Below are 17,871 nucleotides of genomic sequence, written 5' to 3' on the forward strand. Positions count from 1 at the left end.
TAAGAACAAAATACGAGTATTAATATGTAGTAAGTAGCTACATGTACTAGTATTATTAAGGCATCGTGTCAAAGACACGTTTTCAAAGAGCAGCGTTTGTATTTCAACGACGAAAAAAAAATTAATAACACGTCCACACTTCACCGATTAATTCCTTTGTGTTTTTCGCAAAAAACCGACAAAAACTGGTTGACTCGCTCCTTCCAGTAAGGCAGCGCGTGTTTCAAGTATCGTCCCATGTCACTATACAACTATAATCCTAAAGCGAGTACTGCTAAAAATACAAAAACATTTCTAGGAAAATCTCAAATTTTATTAAACTGTAATATAATTTTAATTTTTTATTATTTATTTAATTAACGTTATATAATCTAGTAATACTTAGAATAATCAGGTAGTAAATCATTTATTTATTGTAATAGTCAGCAATGTAATTTATTTCAAAAATATCTTGATTTAATCACAGTCATAACTACATAAGTACAATATGCATAAGTAACGAAAAAGACAACTTTACAAAATACACTGCTTTGCATTGAATATTTAATTCAAACATTATTTCAATGTGATTAGCTACCCGCTAATAATCTTATGAAATTTAAAAAAAACAATACTGAATACAAACTATATATTAAATTTAAATCACTTAATTAAAATAATCACTTTACTTGAAAATTTATATCAAGTCTTAAATAAAAGAAACTGAATTTTTATGCTGTTATAAAAATATTTATTTTTGCTGATTTAATAAAAATACAATAATTTCATAATTAAAATAAAAAACTAAAAAAAACAAATCATAAAAATAATAATTACATAAAATTACTTTTTTCGTAAAAATAAGTCTGTGTATCACTGAGACGAAGACACTTTCACACTTGCCTCTATGTACCTGCCTTTACGTAAGTTCTATTTGCATTCATCGAAACGTATAAAAATAAATGTATATGAAATAAACTGAGTTGGAAAAAAATATTTAATACCGTTTATTAATAAAATAAAATTTTCTTTGAATTTGATGAATTAAAAGTCTGGTAAATAACCCACGGAAAATAGGTAGCATATGTTTTTAATGTAAATCGTGTTATAAAATCCACTAGTTGGATTTCAATCAACTATTAGTTAAATTTATCAAATTTTTTACGTGAATATTTGTGGTTCATTAATAATTATAAGTTATAAGTTAATATTTTCAACTGTAATGACGTGTTACCAAAACTAACATTTTTTTAGTAGTAACCTATACTAATACGAGTAAACAATTTATTGAAATTCTTGCTTTTTGCTTTATTTGTTTTCAGTTGTCGAAAATAATCTTATGCAAATTTTAAAAATTTAGTTTAGTTTAGTTTATTTAGTTTATGTTAGTTTAACTTTAACATACACTAACACTTACACATTTAAAAATGTACTGAAAAAGTAAGTTATCAATAAATTGCAATTATAATATACATTCACAATTATTTCATTTTTATTTTTTTTAATGCTGCATTACTTCCGCCCAGACAATTATGGTATCAATCAATGCAATACATTTTAGTGATGGTACTATTTATTGATGTTGAATATTTCTTTATGTATTTATGTTTATTTCTTGTGTCGACGATCTTTATAAATATAAATTACATTTTAAAATTCTGAAATTTATTTTTCCATTAACTTATAAATAATGTTGCTATACTGTTATCGGTAGTCACGAAAAAAAAAAAATCATGTTTTAAATAATGAGATCGTTAAAAAGCTAAAAATATATATTGTTTTTAATATGACGTACAATAATAAAACTACCTAGTCCTCTACTTTTAAAATAATAAAAAAAAAAAACATGTTACAATTGATATTCCGATGATAATATAATATTATAAAACTCTCGTGTTTGCCGATAACATTCAATGATGTTTCGTCAAATCGACTGGATTTAATGATGTTTGAAATTAATGACACATTAAGGTTAATCATTTTAGATGTGATTTTTATGCATGAGTCTTAAGACGCCTGCTCGACGCGTCACGATTTAATTTTAGTCGTGCAGGTACTACTTTACTTGTTTTTAAATGTAACCGATTCCTTTGATTGCGGTGGCCGCTCGGAGAGCAGTCAAGACACAGACCCGAGTCGCGTGACCCAAGAACCTGTAGCTTGATTAAAATGTTGGAATATATAGTTTGGTATATATTTAAATGTATCCCCAGCTCAATCTTAAGTATTCCCTGAATTTGGAATGTTTTTTTATTAGGACATGGAAAAATTATTCAGTTTTCCTGACTAAGAACATTTCACGTACATTATTTTTTTCATTTGACAATAAATATTTTATGATGGATGCCTTGTTCTTATTATATTTCTTGTAAAAGAATTACTTTTAAAATTAATTTTTGTTTTTTAATGACGGACATTATACATATGTTGATAAATGGTAAATATTCGAAAACACACAGCACAATCGTTCCAAACAGAGGACTTGATACAATAGTGCATTACGTGTCTAATTCTAGTTCCGTAGTGTCAGCCGTGCGTCTCTTAACGCGTATATAGGAATAGCCACTGGATTGCGTGGCTAAATAAATGATTGTGCAGCCAAAAATCAAATCGCACCGCACCGGCGGCGCGTCTTCAGACGTGTGCATAGAAATCACGGTGTCTCGACAATCTAGCACTTTTATATATTCTGCCCGTTATTCAATATTACATCGTTTACGATTACATAATAATAATATCCGCCTATGATGTATAATCATATTTTAATTTGAAAAATTCCTTAAAAAAATTTAAAAAATGTAACTTAAAATCATGTTATAATTATATTATAATTAAAAATACAGATATATAAATGTACGAAAAAAATTAATTTTTGATAACTTTTAGTTGAAGTTAAAATGAACGTATAGTTGAATCGAAATATAATACTGCGCAGTAAGCCAGTTAAGGGTAAGACTGAATAATATCCTTGATATAGCTATATAGAGTGATCCAATTTGTATGTGTCGGTTGAAGGTATTCGAAAAATTTCGGCACATAAAAACATGGAAAAACAATCGATGTTTATTTAAAACCACTATGCATTGGGCCCAATTTGTGCTTATATTCACTAACTCGTTATTAATAACTAATAACATATAATTTCTGTTAAGTTCTCATTACGACATAATATTACGGGTCATCAAATCGATTGAAAAAATGTATTGGGATTTGAAAAAAAAAACATACTTAAATGTTTTCATCGCATTATTACGGTACACAACATTATCTGTTAATAATATCCAAAGTTTCGTGATGTAACGATTATAAGTTCCGCGGTCATAGGTTAGGGAATGTTTAGTTGGGGGCAAATGTACGCTTCTGGAAGTGTCCTGCAAAGTAGACTGATTGATACCTATGTATGCATTGTCTTTCGAAGACAAACGATGCCAAAGGTCGGGACCTATATTAAGCCATTATGTCGTTAACGATTTCGTAACACATCAGTGCACACGATATGTGTGCTCGTGAAGATGAACGCAACTGACGCGTATCATATTGGAAGTACTGAACTTGTTCATTATATTACAACGTGTACGAAAGTTGTGTAGTTGTAGTATCGAGATTATGATTTTGCTCTGGTAAATTTTAATAAACATTAACCGGTGGAGAGTTTCGGCCTAGCATTTGTATATCTGAAGATATGAAAGTGGATGGGAGGGAATTTGGATTGAGGATCTTGATGAGCACTTTCACGTATGAAAATGTTATCCATTATTGACGAGCGTAACACGTTTCCACCAAATTTTATTTTGACTGATACCTGTTTCCACCATATCAATTTCTATATCACATATAAGTACATGAAATATTCAAAATACACTGTGTACGTATAAAATTATTATTTTATATTATGCTATATGGATATGATAATGCTTCGTCTTATCGGTATTGGTATTAAATTATTGCTGTCGTATTTTATTTTAATGTTCTAACACCAAAATTAAATTCATTGTAGAGTTCAATAAAGACTATATCAATACCTAACACTTGTAATGGTGTGCTAAATAAGTCTAACTAGTGAGTTTTGTATTATAAATTGTTTTGATGAATACGGGTATCAGTCAAAATATAATTTGGTGGAAAAAGAAATGGTACACTTTTGGTGTAAATGTGTACCGCCCTTATTAGCCCAGATGCCAATCGACACTTATAACTTTAGTCTTGGCTTTTGAAAATAAGTATTCAATTGAATTCTACTGAAATTATACCCTTGATAATATACCAAATTATGCTTTTCTAGTTTCATTTTTTTTGAGGGGACTAAGTATGATTTTATATCCGTGAATTATTTACTCTTATAATGGTAGATATATCAGATTTATTAATGTAAATATATATTTTATGATGATACAAAAAGTCATGAAAAAGAATTTACATACTAAACATTACTGGATTATACCCCTTCCATATTTCAGATGAAAAGGTTTTCAATACCTTTGCCAATTTTTATATTGGCTGCGAACATATAGTTTTATCAAGTTCAGTGAATTGGATAAGATTTCTTCGGAAATTGGTCAGTTGTTTCGTAATAGATACTCTACCATTAATTGTTGATGTTTCATTAAATATCAAAAAAACAAAATATATATTCGGTGACCGTACATTTTTTGCAATGGTATATGATAAATCGTATGAAGTCGTATAATCAATAGTTAAATTATAGATGTATGTTATAAAAAATATGAATCCTAAGGATACATGTTATCTGTGGTATTTTATTTATTTTTATTTTTATTTTATTCATCAAAAACTACACTCACTCCGCTGAGCATTTTTATGGAGAAGACCAAGATCTTACAATTTGTAGTAAATTTTATTTTAGGTACATATTTATATTAGCAATAAACATTTAAGGCTATTTGTAGTACAATGTTTTTGTAGAGAGCGAAAATAAAAATATATATTTTTCAATAATTTGATTATTCATCGAATAGAACTATTACAGTACATTTACTTTACATAATTAATCTATGAATATGAATGTATATTTATTTTAATTTATTATCTTACAACTAATATGTTTTAGTTAAAACCCGGACACCGTCAAAATTAGTATCAACTTAATTATCAACGATAATTATCGTTCAATATCAAAATTAAGTACTATATCTAAAATTCTAGAAAAACTTATAGATCGAAAATTATATGACCCTTTTAAATATACTTAAGTTGATAAGTAACATGGTTTTTGAAAATTGAAATCAACGGAAACTAATTTAATAATTTACTATTCTTTTTTTAATCGATATTTTTAAATCAAGTGACCATTTTGACTCAATTTATACTGATCTAAAAAAGGCTTTTGATTCGGTTGATCATAACATATTAGTGTTGAAACTAAAAAAACTTGGTATAGGTTACTCTCTGATATCATGGCTCTCATCATATTTATGTAATAAATCATTTTGTGTTAAAATAAATGTCCATTTATCCTTAAATACTACTGTAATATCTGGTGTATCTCAAGGTTGTCACCTATCCCCTCTTTTATTCATTATATTTATAAACGATGTAGGTTCTTCCTTTAAATTTTGTAAATATCTACTATTCACTGATGATCTGAAAATGTATCTACCAGTCAATTCTAATGTCGATTCAAACCAGTTATAACAGGATCTAGATTTAATTTTGAAATGGTGTAATTTAAGCATATTTTCAGTTAACCCCTCTAAATTTAATTATACTTAATTCAATCGTCAGAAAAATAAATCATTAGCCACATATTAAATAAATAACCTGACGTTTAATGTTCATATTTATTTAATTTATAGTAAAGCTCTAAGGGCTATTGGTTTTATAAACCGAATTGTCACAAATTTAAAAACTCTAACTGTCTAAAAGTACTATACTGCTCACTCGTCAGATCAATATTAGAATATGCATCAGTCATTTGAAATTCTACACAAATTAATCTCATTGATAAACTTGATAAAATCCAACGCCGTTTTTTTGAGGATAATGTCACACAAACTAAATCTAGTGGATGTTTCTCTTGATACCATAGCTTTAGAATTAGGCTTAGAACAATTAGCTTCTAGAAGATTATTTAATGATGTTTAATCATTTAAACTTTGTCTATAAGTTCATAAATGGTAAATTTTCCTCATCAGAATTTCTAAATAAAATAAATTTTAAAATTCCAACCTTCAATTCAAGAAACAATCATCCTTTTTTAGTACCTCATTTCTCGACAAATATTATCAAAAATAGTCCGAAGTACCACCTTTTAGAATAATGTAATAATGTACCAAACTTCTATTTCTTTTTTGATTCTCAACTTAATTTAAAAAAATCTAATATTGAATATTAAATAATTTATTAGACTTTTTTATTATATTCACAAATATTTTTCTTTTAAACATGTATTAATATGATATCATTCAAAATTATTTGTATACTTTTTGCTAATTTAAAAACTATACTCATTACCCCTTTGGGGTGTTAAATACCTAAATAAAAAAAAATAAAATAATTAAAATAGGTTAGTAAAAACTAGTGTTTATGCAATAATTACGTAACATGTGCGGGCGCTCGGTATCTTATCTTATTATAATTATTATATTAATATTCATCGATGAGGGTTATTATTATTTATTGAGATATCGAGTTTGTCCATGCATATTACATGGTTAATTAATATACTATTTTAATTATATTAAACTTTGTATATCGGATCCTGGTCCGTCACAAAAACTTTATCCATCGCGCCACTGAACGCCGTTATCGGTGCACCTGCCTATAAAAGGCATGGTGGCGTGATTGAAAGTCACCATTTACTGTCTCTCCAGTGTTGTAGTAAGACCTTCCCCCGAATACTTACGCAGCATTGGAAGACGGTATCTCTCCCGATCTCGATGAACGATATATTTATGTTGGTCAGTGGTGTAATAGTCTGAGTAATTCCGTCATTACACCAACTGCATTATTCTTTGCTTGAGATCTCTTTTCCCGTCAACGCGACCTGTGATTTCGTCCGTTATTCGTTATAAGCTCTCAGAGCACAAATATATTATTACTATTTATTAATTAGTGTCATTAAGCTCTCCGAGCATAATTCTTATTATTATAAAATAAAATCAAACACAATTTCAATAATTATTTTTCTTTCTATTTGTGTGTTTCACGACTCTCCGAGTCTAAACATAAACAACTAGTTTTAACTGAAATGCATGAATTCAAACCTCAACTACCTGAAACGCACACGTATATATCTTATCTATATTGTCAACCAGTTTTTCATCAAATCACTTAGATACGACAGCTTTGACAGATTATATAATCAATATAAACAATACGGATTTTAAGTAGACAATTCAAGTTTTCAACAATATATTTCAAACATAAGTAGTTTTAACAAAACAAAAATTAGTTAATTCTAGTTTTAAATATTCAAAATCAGAATTTACTAAAGGGATTTGTGGTAACTAGTTTTTAGATTTCGGATTTTAACAGTGATATGTACAAGATACAGAAAAATATTTATTTTATAAAATATTATAATCTATTACTTAATACATTAAATGCTAATTTATTGAACACATTTTATCTATAGTAGCAGTTCTCAACCTTTTTTTTCTTCCTATTTTATTAGCTTAATATTTTGTTACATTGTATCCTTCATTATAACTTTTAACCTCTTTTCACAAAACAACATTAAAATTGTTTAAATAAAAAAATAAAAATAATATAATATAATGTAGTACAATGTTATATAATGAGTATATGTTTATATTTTGTAATAAGATCCACAAAAACAAATTCATTATTTTTATTTTATTTAATAAATAAAAAAATATACTATAAACATTTCGGAGCAGCCCACTTACGCCCATTACACTATTTTTATAGCCCATTTTTGCTCGGAATATTTTTAATGCAAACCATACATCGTTGCGAAACTGAATTATTTTAAAATTGAACACTCATATATTATTGACAAATTAAACTATTTCTAGTGTTTTATTTTTTTTCGATCTTATTGAATATCGGTCCATTTTATCTTAATTGCAGTTCATGACAAATCTCATTTCCCTCTGTGAATCTTATAGTGAAGCTATATATTGTACTTACTATTTAATTTACAGTATTACAAATCTTAAAAATTAAAATGGATTTTAAAATAACAAATAATTTTAAAATCCACGAGTGTTTTATTTTTTGTAACTTTAAATTCCACTTAAGTAGAAATTTGGTTTCGAGAAATATAAGTTGAGACAATCATAATATTAAATCACAATTGTGTACGAAATAGTTGCATATGCATAAGTGTGTTCACAGCTATGACCACTCTGGCAAAGGCCAGATCTGCAAAACCCAGCTCCGTTTTAAATTTATGCTTAAATCATTAAAAATAATTACTAAAAAGTAAAACGAATGATTAAATAAAACAGAACTAAATAATAAATATTTTCACATAAAATATTATATATGTATAATATATCTGTGACAAAAACTAACCAATAATATTTATTTTCTAATATCTATAGCTATAAGTACCCGTGTAGTTCTAGTTGTATTTTATGTTATATACCTTTTATTTTTTTGAAGAAATTGAGTATAATATTTACTAGCTATAGTTACTGTAGTAGCTACAATTATTACGTACGTTCTCGAGGTAGTGTATCGTGTATAAGTCACTATTTGTCTTCGTATCCTAAATGAAAATTTCAATTTTCCTAATGAAAAATGTTATTGGCCATACTTGCACGAAATTTTCAGACACGCCTATGTGCATATGGGCTATAAATCGAAAGGCAAAACCTTAACTTATGGGTGCAAATGGACTACTCAGAGGCACAAATGGGCTGTACCCAAAAATTTAGTGAGATCCTTGGTCTTAGTACGAATTATGTCATTTATATGATCAGGTTCAAATCTTAAATATGGAGCTGCGTTCAGTTTATTACATTACTTATTATTATATTTTATTATTATTATTATTATTATTATTATATTACGTATGCATATAAAATTATATAATCTACATTAGACACTCCATTTCTATAAGTTGATAGTTATTAATTGTTAGTTTATGGTTCGTTTTTAATGAAATATTTACATATTTCCGTAACGAATAGTTTTGAATAAAATAAATTCAACATTTTTCGTCGTTATCAAACTTTTTTCACATACTTCTTGAGATTATTCCCCGTACTCCAGGTTGGTATTTCTGCAATTGTTTTAAGTGTTGATTATTTTTTTAAATATATAGTATATTAAAATATACAATGTTAATTTATATTTATTAATTCATCCTTCAGTAGACAAATTAAAATTATTTTTAAATATTGAAAGAGTAACAATATTACAATATTTAATGTCTAACCGTAAAAATGTATATATTTTCCAATCGATATATAAGTAGGATAATTATGTTAATTTTATCTAAATAGAAATATTAAATATATTTTAATTTCATTTTGAATATATATTTTATCTGAACTAAAATATAATATCACATGTTAAAATAATTTATAAACTGGCATTGAAATGGTAAGTTATTAAAAATAGAACGCAGTATTCATTAATACAAAACAAACTCATAGAAACCAGTTCATACTATGATTTAAATGGTTAATTAATAATCGCCAATCACACAAAAAAAAAATTAATTACAAATTCAAACTTAGAATGGCCGTGAAAAAATTTATCCGAAAATTCTTTTGAATTTGAAACACTATGTTAAATGACTCAGCTTTTTTGGTTTAACCTAAAATAAAACATTTGAGACATAAAAACACGAAATTACTCTTTTTATTAAAATGAATAAAAATACTCACGGGACTGAAATCAACATAATTTTAATTTTTTTGTTCAGTTTTTTCTTGCACATAGAGAATCATCTGTTTAAAAGTGTTATCAGCGTCGGATTTCTAATCTAAAAAGTTGATGTATGAAAATATATGTTAATGCAGATTTTAAATTTAAAAACCTGATCATAGAAAAAATTAAAACCTTATTGTATAGTCGATATATTTCCGACTGGAAATCAAATATTATGTTATGGTTGTACTTTTGCGTAGGTATGTCAAAAAAATACAATTATAAAATTGCATACATGTACACGAATACACGATTGTGCTCTTATTTTTCTGTCAAAAATTAAAATTGAAAAAAAAAATAATGACATTTTATTATGAATAATGGAAATATTGATTATTTCACTGGTTATGATGACATTCTTGTGACGTAAATAGTAATTATTTTACAACACGAGTGCAAAAATATGTTCAAATTACTCTCTTTACATCGCTATAAACTAAAAATAATGACTGTAGTCATCCATGTCGAACCGATAGTAATTGTTACCGTTATATACGTAATTATTTAACTGATTATCATACTATTGTCTTGTGAAGGTAACACATATTATATGTTTGAAAATATAATGTAAATAATACACATATAGGTATTTTTTTATACGTATTGTCCCATGTGGGTTCGCTTATTTAAAGTGTTGAGATAATGGATGTTACATTACTCTCATCTTGCTAAAATCCTTTAGGGGTACTGCCGTGAATATTATAATTATTTAAAATGCACACAATGTAAAAACTAATTATTGACACTAAATTTAAATTGATGATAGTGAGATAACACACTTTAAAATTGTTTAAACACTGTAATATATGCTTATTATATAAAATATATATACATATTATAGTTTGTTATATTATAGAATAATAAAAAACACGATTATGAGATCTAATAATCACACATTTTCAGAAACATTATATAAACTTATAAATGGTTGATTTTGTTTTTCTTATTGATCAGTAAACTTCATCAGATATTAAGTTACGCATCTAAAAGATTTAAAAATACAATTCAAAATATTTTTATGAAGAAATTTAGAAATTCTTTTTTTCTTGGAACTACTTATTTTTGTAATTGTTTGTTTTATACTTTTTGTTTTTCATTTTTTTAAATCTCTTAATTTTCGAAATGTAATAATTATTATGTAGTTTTTATTAAGTACTAGGTTATAGTAATGCATTGATATTTCCCTCACATTCTTGTTTGTGTCGATACTGTTCATATTTCAGATACTCGGTTAATTTTGTGTTCCACCATACATTTTACACTGAAAACTTCGTGGGTAAAAATGTTTATTTCTGCTATATATATATATACCTTTCCTTAACATTATTATGTGGTTGTTGCTTAACACTATAAAATATCATGACAATTGTGTCGTTTTGCAGTGTAAATATTTCTGAATTTCCTAACTTAAATCGTTCAGAAATAATATTCTCATAATTATAAACAAGTCGAAGCAATTCAATAAATATTTTTTTTGAGAAAATGTTAAAAAAGAAATGAAAAACAAAGATTCTACCTTTTAAGTTATTGTTCTGAAATATCATTATATTAAGAATTTGTACAGGACATTTGGAATGAACTTTTTGTTAGTTAAGAAAGAAAAAATACTTTGAAAAATATCGTTTGAGATAATAATATTATATTTATAAATTATGTTAGTGAAACACACTGTGGTAATTTTTTCTTGTCAACCCATTAATATTTAACAGACAAAAGAAAAAGAAACAACGAAGATCATTTCGTTTTATTTTTCGCTCCATTTAAAATTTCATTTTACATTTCGCAAGCTTTCGATGTTCTATTCAGTGATCGTTTTAATAAATAAACAAAATTACAGTAGTTTACTAGCCATTACTATGGTTGCTTTTTTTTTTTTGAGTCTTGTACGATATTTGTTTTAACTTACAAACTGCCAATCATGCTTATTCATCAGTTCGCATTAGAAAATTTGATAAAAAATTTTCATTTTTTATAAAATTCAATGTGAAATTAATTTTTAAAGGGAAGATGTCGATAATTACATAATATTTTGAGGACAATTTGAAGAAGAATACTTAATTTAAAAAATATTGAATGGTAATCACTATACAGTTGGTTATTACTGTTGATATATCATGCATGATGTATTTAATTAAAAATATTAAACAATTTATTCTACTATACTGATTTTGAACAATTTCTTATCCGCTACTAATTAAAAATATGAAATAACCTCATTATAATTAATTTAAGTAAATATCAAATTATATAAAATAATTTTTACATAAAAATATATTTTCACTTTATTCATTAAAATAACTATTTAAGGAATTATAAAAAATAATTTGAAAATCTAAAAAATAACTTTTTGTAAATAATTTTAACGTAAAAATATGTTTATTTTTATGAATTCATAACCATAACTTTGTAGTATTTGAACTATGAACATGTTTAAAATATGTTTTTGAATTGTGTGTAAAATACTTGTATAATAAGTTGTTAAATCTATTAAATTTACATGTTTCAGGGCGATCAACAGCCACAATGTTTATCACAAGCATTTCCATCCAATTGAGTATATAATCCTCAACGAATGACTTTCATATATTTCAGGGAAATGGTACCAAATTTGTTTTTAGTTGCATTGCTTATAAATGGTGAGTTTTCATATTTTATTATCTTTTAAAATTAACTATACCCATATTTCCGAAGGAAAAATGTGTATGCTATATATTTTTATTTGTCTACCTCTACAGCTATTGTTTAGCGTACTTGACCTATAAAATAGAATAAATGCAAATTGTATGCTTAAAAAAAAATTTATTTTGTTTATAAATAAAAAAAATTAAGAAAATAAACTCAATCTACCGGAACATATTTATTGAAAATTTATCATAAAAAAAGGCGATATTATTTATTTCAAATCTAGTAATCTTAAAGGCCCTTAAACGATCGTAATAATAAATTAAATGTTTTACTAAAATTTAAAATATTTTATTATTATTTCTTATGCGCAAAAGAAATAGAAATAATTTTTAAAAGTTAAAAAATTAAAGATAATATTTGTATTCTATTGTTAGGAATTTATTGGTACAATGTAAAAATAAACTTCATAATTAAAATTTCACTTCTCTATAAAAAAAGAAAAAAAAACACTGTATAAAATTCCTTTTGTATTTTTTTTTTTTTTTTATATATTAAAAATGATTTTACTGAAATAAATTATAATTATAACCTTTTGAATAATATCAGAATATTTAAAGTCAAAAAACGACAATTTAATATGTAACTAAAATTTTATTCTTGAGAAATATAGTATTGATTTATAAATAATAATAGCACAATTGTTCATATAAAAGTTGAATACAAATCATGACTTTTAAAATAAAGTACAATAAGCTTTAAAAATAAAAATATAATTTTAGTTTTTAATAAGAATTAGAACTATAGTTGTAAATAATGTTTATTCATGCTAGTTTTAATGATGTATATTTTAATTTTGAAATATTACAGGTAAGTTTAAAATGTTTGTACATGTATAAAATTCTTCATGAGTTTAAAAAAATGAATTACCTATTGAATCTTATGAATAAAGTTATAAAAAACAATTTACCGCTTCTATGAAATATATCATGTAGCTAATGAATGAGAATATTTAAAAATAGGACTATTTTCCATACTTGAGATAACAATTTATATTATTTATAGTACAATCACTACCTAGAAAGATAGTGCTTCGGGTGGTAGGTCACTATCGTTTATTGAAAGTTACAAAAAAACAAACAAGGATCGTCTTTCAGGTTGAGATATAGACAAGACAATCATAACTGTGGTCCTTGATAATGTTTTTTTCTTAAAAATATCTATGCATTATATTAATAATCTATGCAACAAGCAAAAATGAAAATTATAAAGTAATATAGACAATAATAATCGATCAGGCGCCCAACCCCTCCCTGCACTCTCCTTTTCACCTGCCTTGCTGGAGCTATTCCTTGTCGGGCCTATCACTCGCACTTCGCTTCCTCTTTGGTAATCATCACTTCACGTACGAAGTGTGAAACCACCTCCCAACTGACCGAACTCACCACTATTGAGGGTACCAGTCCATCCGAGTCAAAACGTCTGATCCGCCGGACGAGACACTTCCGGTCTCCGTCAAACATCTCACAGCGGACGAGTGGGGGGGGGGGTGCATCGTCTATTAATTCCACGTAAGCCGAGAGACAATCCCCCGCGGGTTCGTGAGTCGATCACCTCATGACGTCGACCGGGCATTTAAGTCTCCCCTAACGAAGAGGTAAATCTCTACCACGAGGCACTTTCCCACGGAACCCTCAAGACGAGTCAGAAATTAATCGAACTCTATAATGGACATGGCTGGTGAAGCGTGGCAGCTATGGACTTGCACTGCGCCACCCACAGTCATTGCAGTCCCACACGATGATTCGAAATGCTAGCCAGTGGGGCCAACATCGTACGGCTCACTGACCAACGCTACCGCGATTTCATCCGACCAGAAAAAAATCCTAAGCGACCAATCAGTGATTGAGGTTCATTTGCACGTACCTAAGCTTCATCGCGATGTTGGATCAGGCCACAACGACGAACCGGTAATATACCGGCCCGATTCCTCTCCCGCCGACTCCTCCGAAAGCCGTTCCTCTTCTTCTCGTTACCTGGTTATTGGTGCGAGTGGTGCCTCCTTATACATTGTTAGAATATTCTCAACTGTGCGGCGTCGGTGCACTCTACGGCAAGATGCTACTTACCCTGGTATCGGAATCAGGTAGGCTGTCTCTTCTCAACCAGCTTGACCCGATACCTTATCCAATCGACCGTTACCATACCATTTTGTACGAGGATGATTGCCGCCCGAAAGAGCAGAAATATCCGGACTATATAGTTGCCTTGTCCGTTTTCATTTCCGGCAGCTGAATTCACGCCCTGTTGCCGACAACCTCTTTCACTTTTTCCATCAGGAAAACGACGTTTTTGAGGTAGGCTATCTCGAGGAGGATGCCTCCCGTTCACACTTTCCTGATCGTGTAGATGATGCCAAGGGATGCCAGGTCGATGGTGCTCACGACCCTCCTCATCACCTCAGACAGTAATCCTTCCTCCTGAGACCTAACCTTTGGACTGTATATGGTAACCACCACTATCCTTGGCACCCTTCGCCACAACAGGGTGATCTGCTCATCCGTCCGATTCCGGCTGCCTGGAAGTGTTGGCGGTGGTCTGGCGGAACGGTCGTTGCTGCCTCTCCACAACACCTGGCTCCAAGTCTACTCCCCATCCTGCTGCGGCTTGAATCTACTATTGGTTTCGATGTTGTTGTTGTTGTTGTTGTTGTTGTTGTTGTTGCTGTTGCTGCTTTGGCTGTTGCGTCTGCTACGTCGGCTGCTATTGTGACAGATGCTTCTGCTGCTGTTGGCAGCTATGGAGGACCTCATGATGAGATTGCTTTTCTGTATTTATGTCCATAATCATTAAAGTTGGTTTGGTTTGGCTACCGCTGACGACAACAGTCTTACATCGTTATTGTGTTCGTTCCATTGTCCTAATCTGCGAAGGCACCGAGGATGGATCAGTTCCCTGATGGTGAGCTTATCCGCGACCGCTTATTCGGCAACGCGTAGGCGTGGCTTATTTCGCGGCTACCCTACATATTTGCACGACGTTCCTCTTCTTGCAGCCTAGGAATGTGCCCGATTGAATGCCATGCCCTTTATATTTATAATCTGAGTATCAATGATATGTCTCTAAAATTAATAGCAAAATCGAATGTTCGAAATATGATGATTCTAATAATTATTTTTGTCTTCAGTACAGTCTTCTTTACATCAGATATGCGTTAACATATAGAACCTGTTAAAATATTATTTTATCAATCACTGGTAGATATTTTAACCATTAATAATAATAATATTCGTATTCATAACGTTTTTTTTTTTTTTTGTTTTTTTGTACATTGAAATAAATAATATAGTGTTAAATCTACAGTACCATGAAAATTTATCTAAAACGACAGTTATGAATAAAATATCCCGAAATATTCAAAATCAAACTGATAATCTCTCTATAAACTTGTAAGCAGTAAAAATATTAAAAATACATACGTGACTCTGTTTCGTTGGATTCTGTAGTTATTCTCATTACAAAATATTACTCTCGTTGGCTTGCAGATGACAAATATACAAGTAATCTCATGAATAAGACCATTAGCACAGTAATAAAATCTATCAACTTGTTGGTTATATGAACAGAATCATATACATTTTGATTGTAAATCAAAAGAGGATGTCATATAATATATTTATATATATATATGCAGACATCACTTCATATTAGACGTTTCTAGAACAAACATGTGTATCGCGTTAGACGTAAAATGTCATCATGTTTCCAAAAGGTGCATAACGATTTGGAGATAAAAAAAATGGTTACAACATTGTCACTTTATTTCTGAGTGCTAGATTTGAAGATTAGAAGATAAATTTCAATCAAAAGTGATCATTGTGGTTTTATTCTCATTGATGGTCTAATAAATTATTATCATTACCTGGCAATACTTTTTTGAGCATAATAATATGTAGTTAAAATTAACCAAATTATTTGTTGTATACAAGTGTACACATTCAGTTATATAATATAAAAACCTAAATTTTGAATAAAATAAAATTCAAGTAAATAAAATTTATTAACAAACTATATCTATACGAATGTTTAATCATTTATTATCAGAGAATATTTTATGACAATTAAATACAAGTAGTAATAATGTAAAAAATGAATTGGGTATCATTTACTTTATGTAGTCGTTTATGATAGTAGAAAAACTGTATAATATTTTGAATAAATATTAAACCAATTATTATTATTATCTATAAAAATATTGCTCATAGCAGATGTCTTTATTCGATAATTTCTGGATAATTATGATTTTAAAAATGGAACCGAATCCATAATACAATACTGTAGTCAAATGCAGTTGAAACGTGTGGTCTCAACAGAGTTTAACTTGAATGAGGTTACGATGAAAACTTTCCGAAATTAAAATTGAAAATTTTCTAAAAAGAGTAAACAATGATATGTTCGCATGAAGTTAATATTATTTTTGTACATACATATCTCTTGTAGTTGAGGTTTTATCGCAGTATATTGTGATTCTGTTGACCAGTTTTGTTGCAGCGATTGTAATTAATCGTTAATTGAAGTGCGTACCGTTCAACATGAAAATATGGTTCTGATGTGTATTTTATGCAGTTTACATCATTACACTGTGGTCACATTTTTAAATAACTCAATTTACACGATAATTCAAGGTAAAAAGTTCGCTGCACAACATAGTGTTCGTTAAGTTAGTTAATTTAGTGTTCAGTGTCATTCGTTGCGTGGTCGTGCGATACACATTTATCAAAATACGTACTATTGTCGAAACAATGAGAACCGTCTAATTACGGTTTATACATACGTTTATTAAACTGGTGTTTTGGAGTAGCTGTGTATGTAGAAAGTTCAAAAAATTGTAGAAGGATTAGATTCGGGAAATAGAAATAAGTAGTTTTGCACACAATATAAACGTGCGCAGGTTCATACTTAATCTTAAAAGAAATTTTTGTTTGTGATTGCCCTGCGCACTGGACCACAACCTCGTCCATTCGTACTTTTTATAATCGTCATTAGGTAATAAGATTGCTGTCATTGGAAAATTCACTGACGCATTTCCCCGTGCACGTAAATAACGGAAAATAAAATTATTTCCTTGGATTCCACGTAAAAGTTTTAACACTGTCAAAAATGATTAATAATTCATTATTGTTTACTCAAATATTTAATATGCACTTATATATATATTTATATAAATATCACGGCTCCTTTTTGTTATACACTTTATTGTAGTTATTGTAATACAAATTATTTTATTTAATTTTCAAGACACTTTGCATTTAATAGTTTTTAATAATTATAATTCATATTGCTATTATGATTTCATTCAAATTACTCAAATAAATCAGATTGGGTTTAAAAAAAATCAATTTTTCC

At 28.4% G+C, this 17,871-nt stretch overlaps 1 protein-coding gene across 3 annotated transcripts in view; it reads left to right on the top strand.

The window, feature by feature from the left end:
- LOC112679627 (zwei Ig domain protein zig-8-like) overlaps nt 1-17,871 on the top strand; it is a 345,073-nt gene that overhangs the window by 31,021 nt on the left and 296,181 nt on the right. For all 3 annotated transcript variants that reach the window (XM_025549512.1, XM_025549511.1, XM_025549513.1), the window contains one exon: nt 12,350-12,479. In XM_025549512.1, coding sequence (XP_025405297.1) covers nt 12,416-12,479 — 64 coding nt within the window. In that variant the 5' untranslated portion in view covers nt 12,350-12,415. The remainder of the gene's footprint in view (nt 1-12,349; nt 12,480-17,871) is intronic.

Source organism: Sipha flava, unplaced genomic scaffold, assembly GCF_003268045.1.
Source record: "Sipha flava isolate LNK unplaced genomic scaffold, YSA_version1 165_pilon_pilon, whole genome shotgun sequence".
Lineage (NCBI taxonomy): Eukaryota > Metazoa > Arthropoda > Insecta > Hemiptera > Aphididae > Sipha > Sipha flava.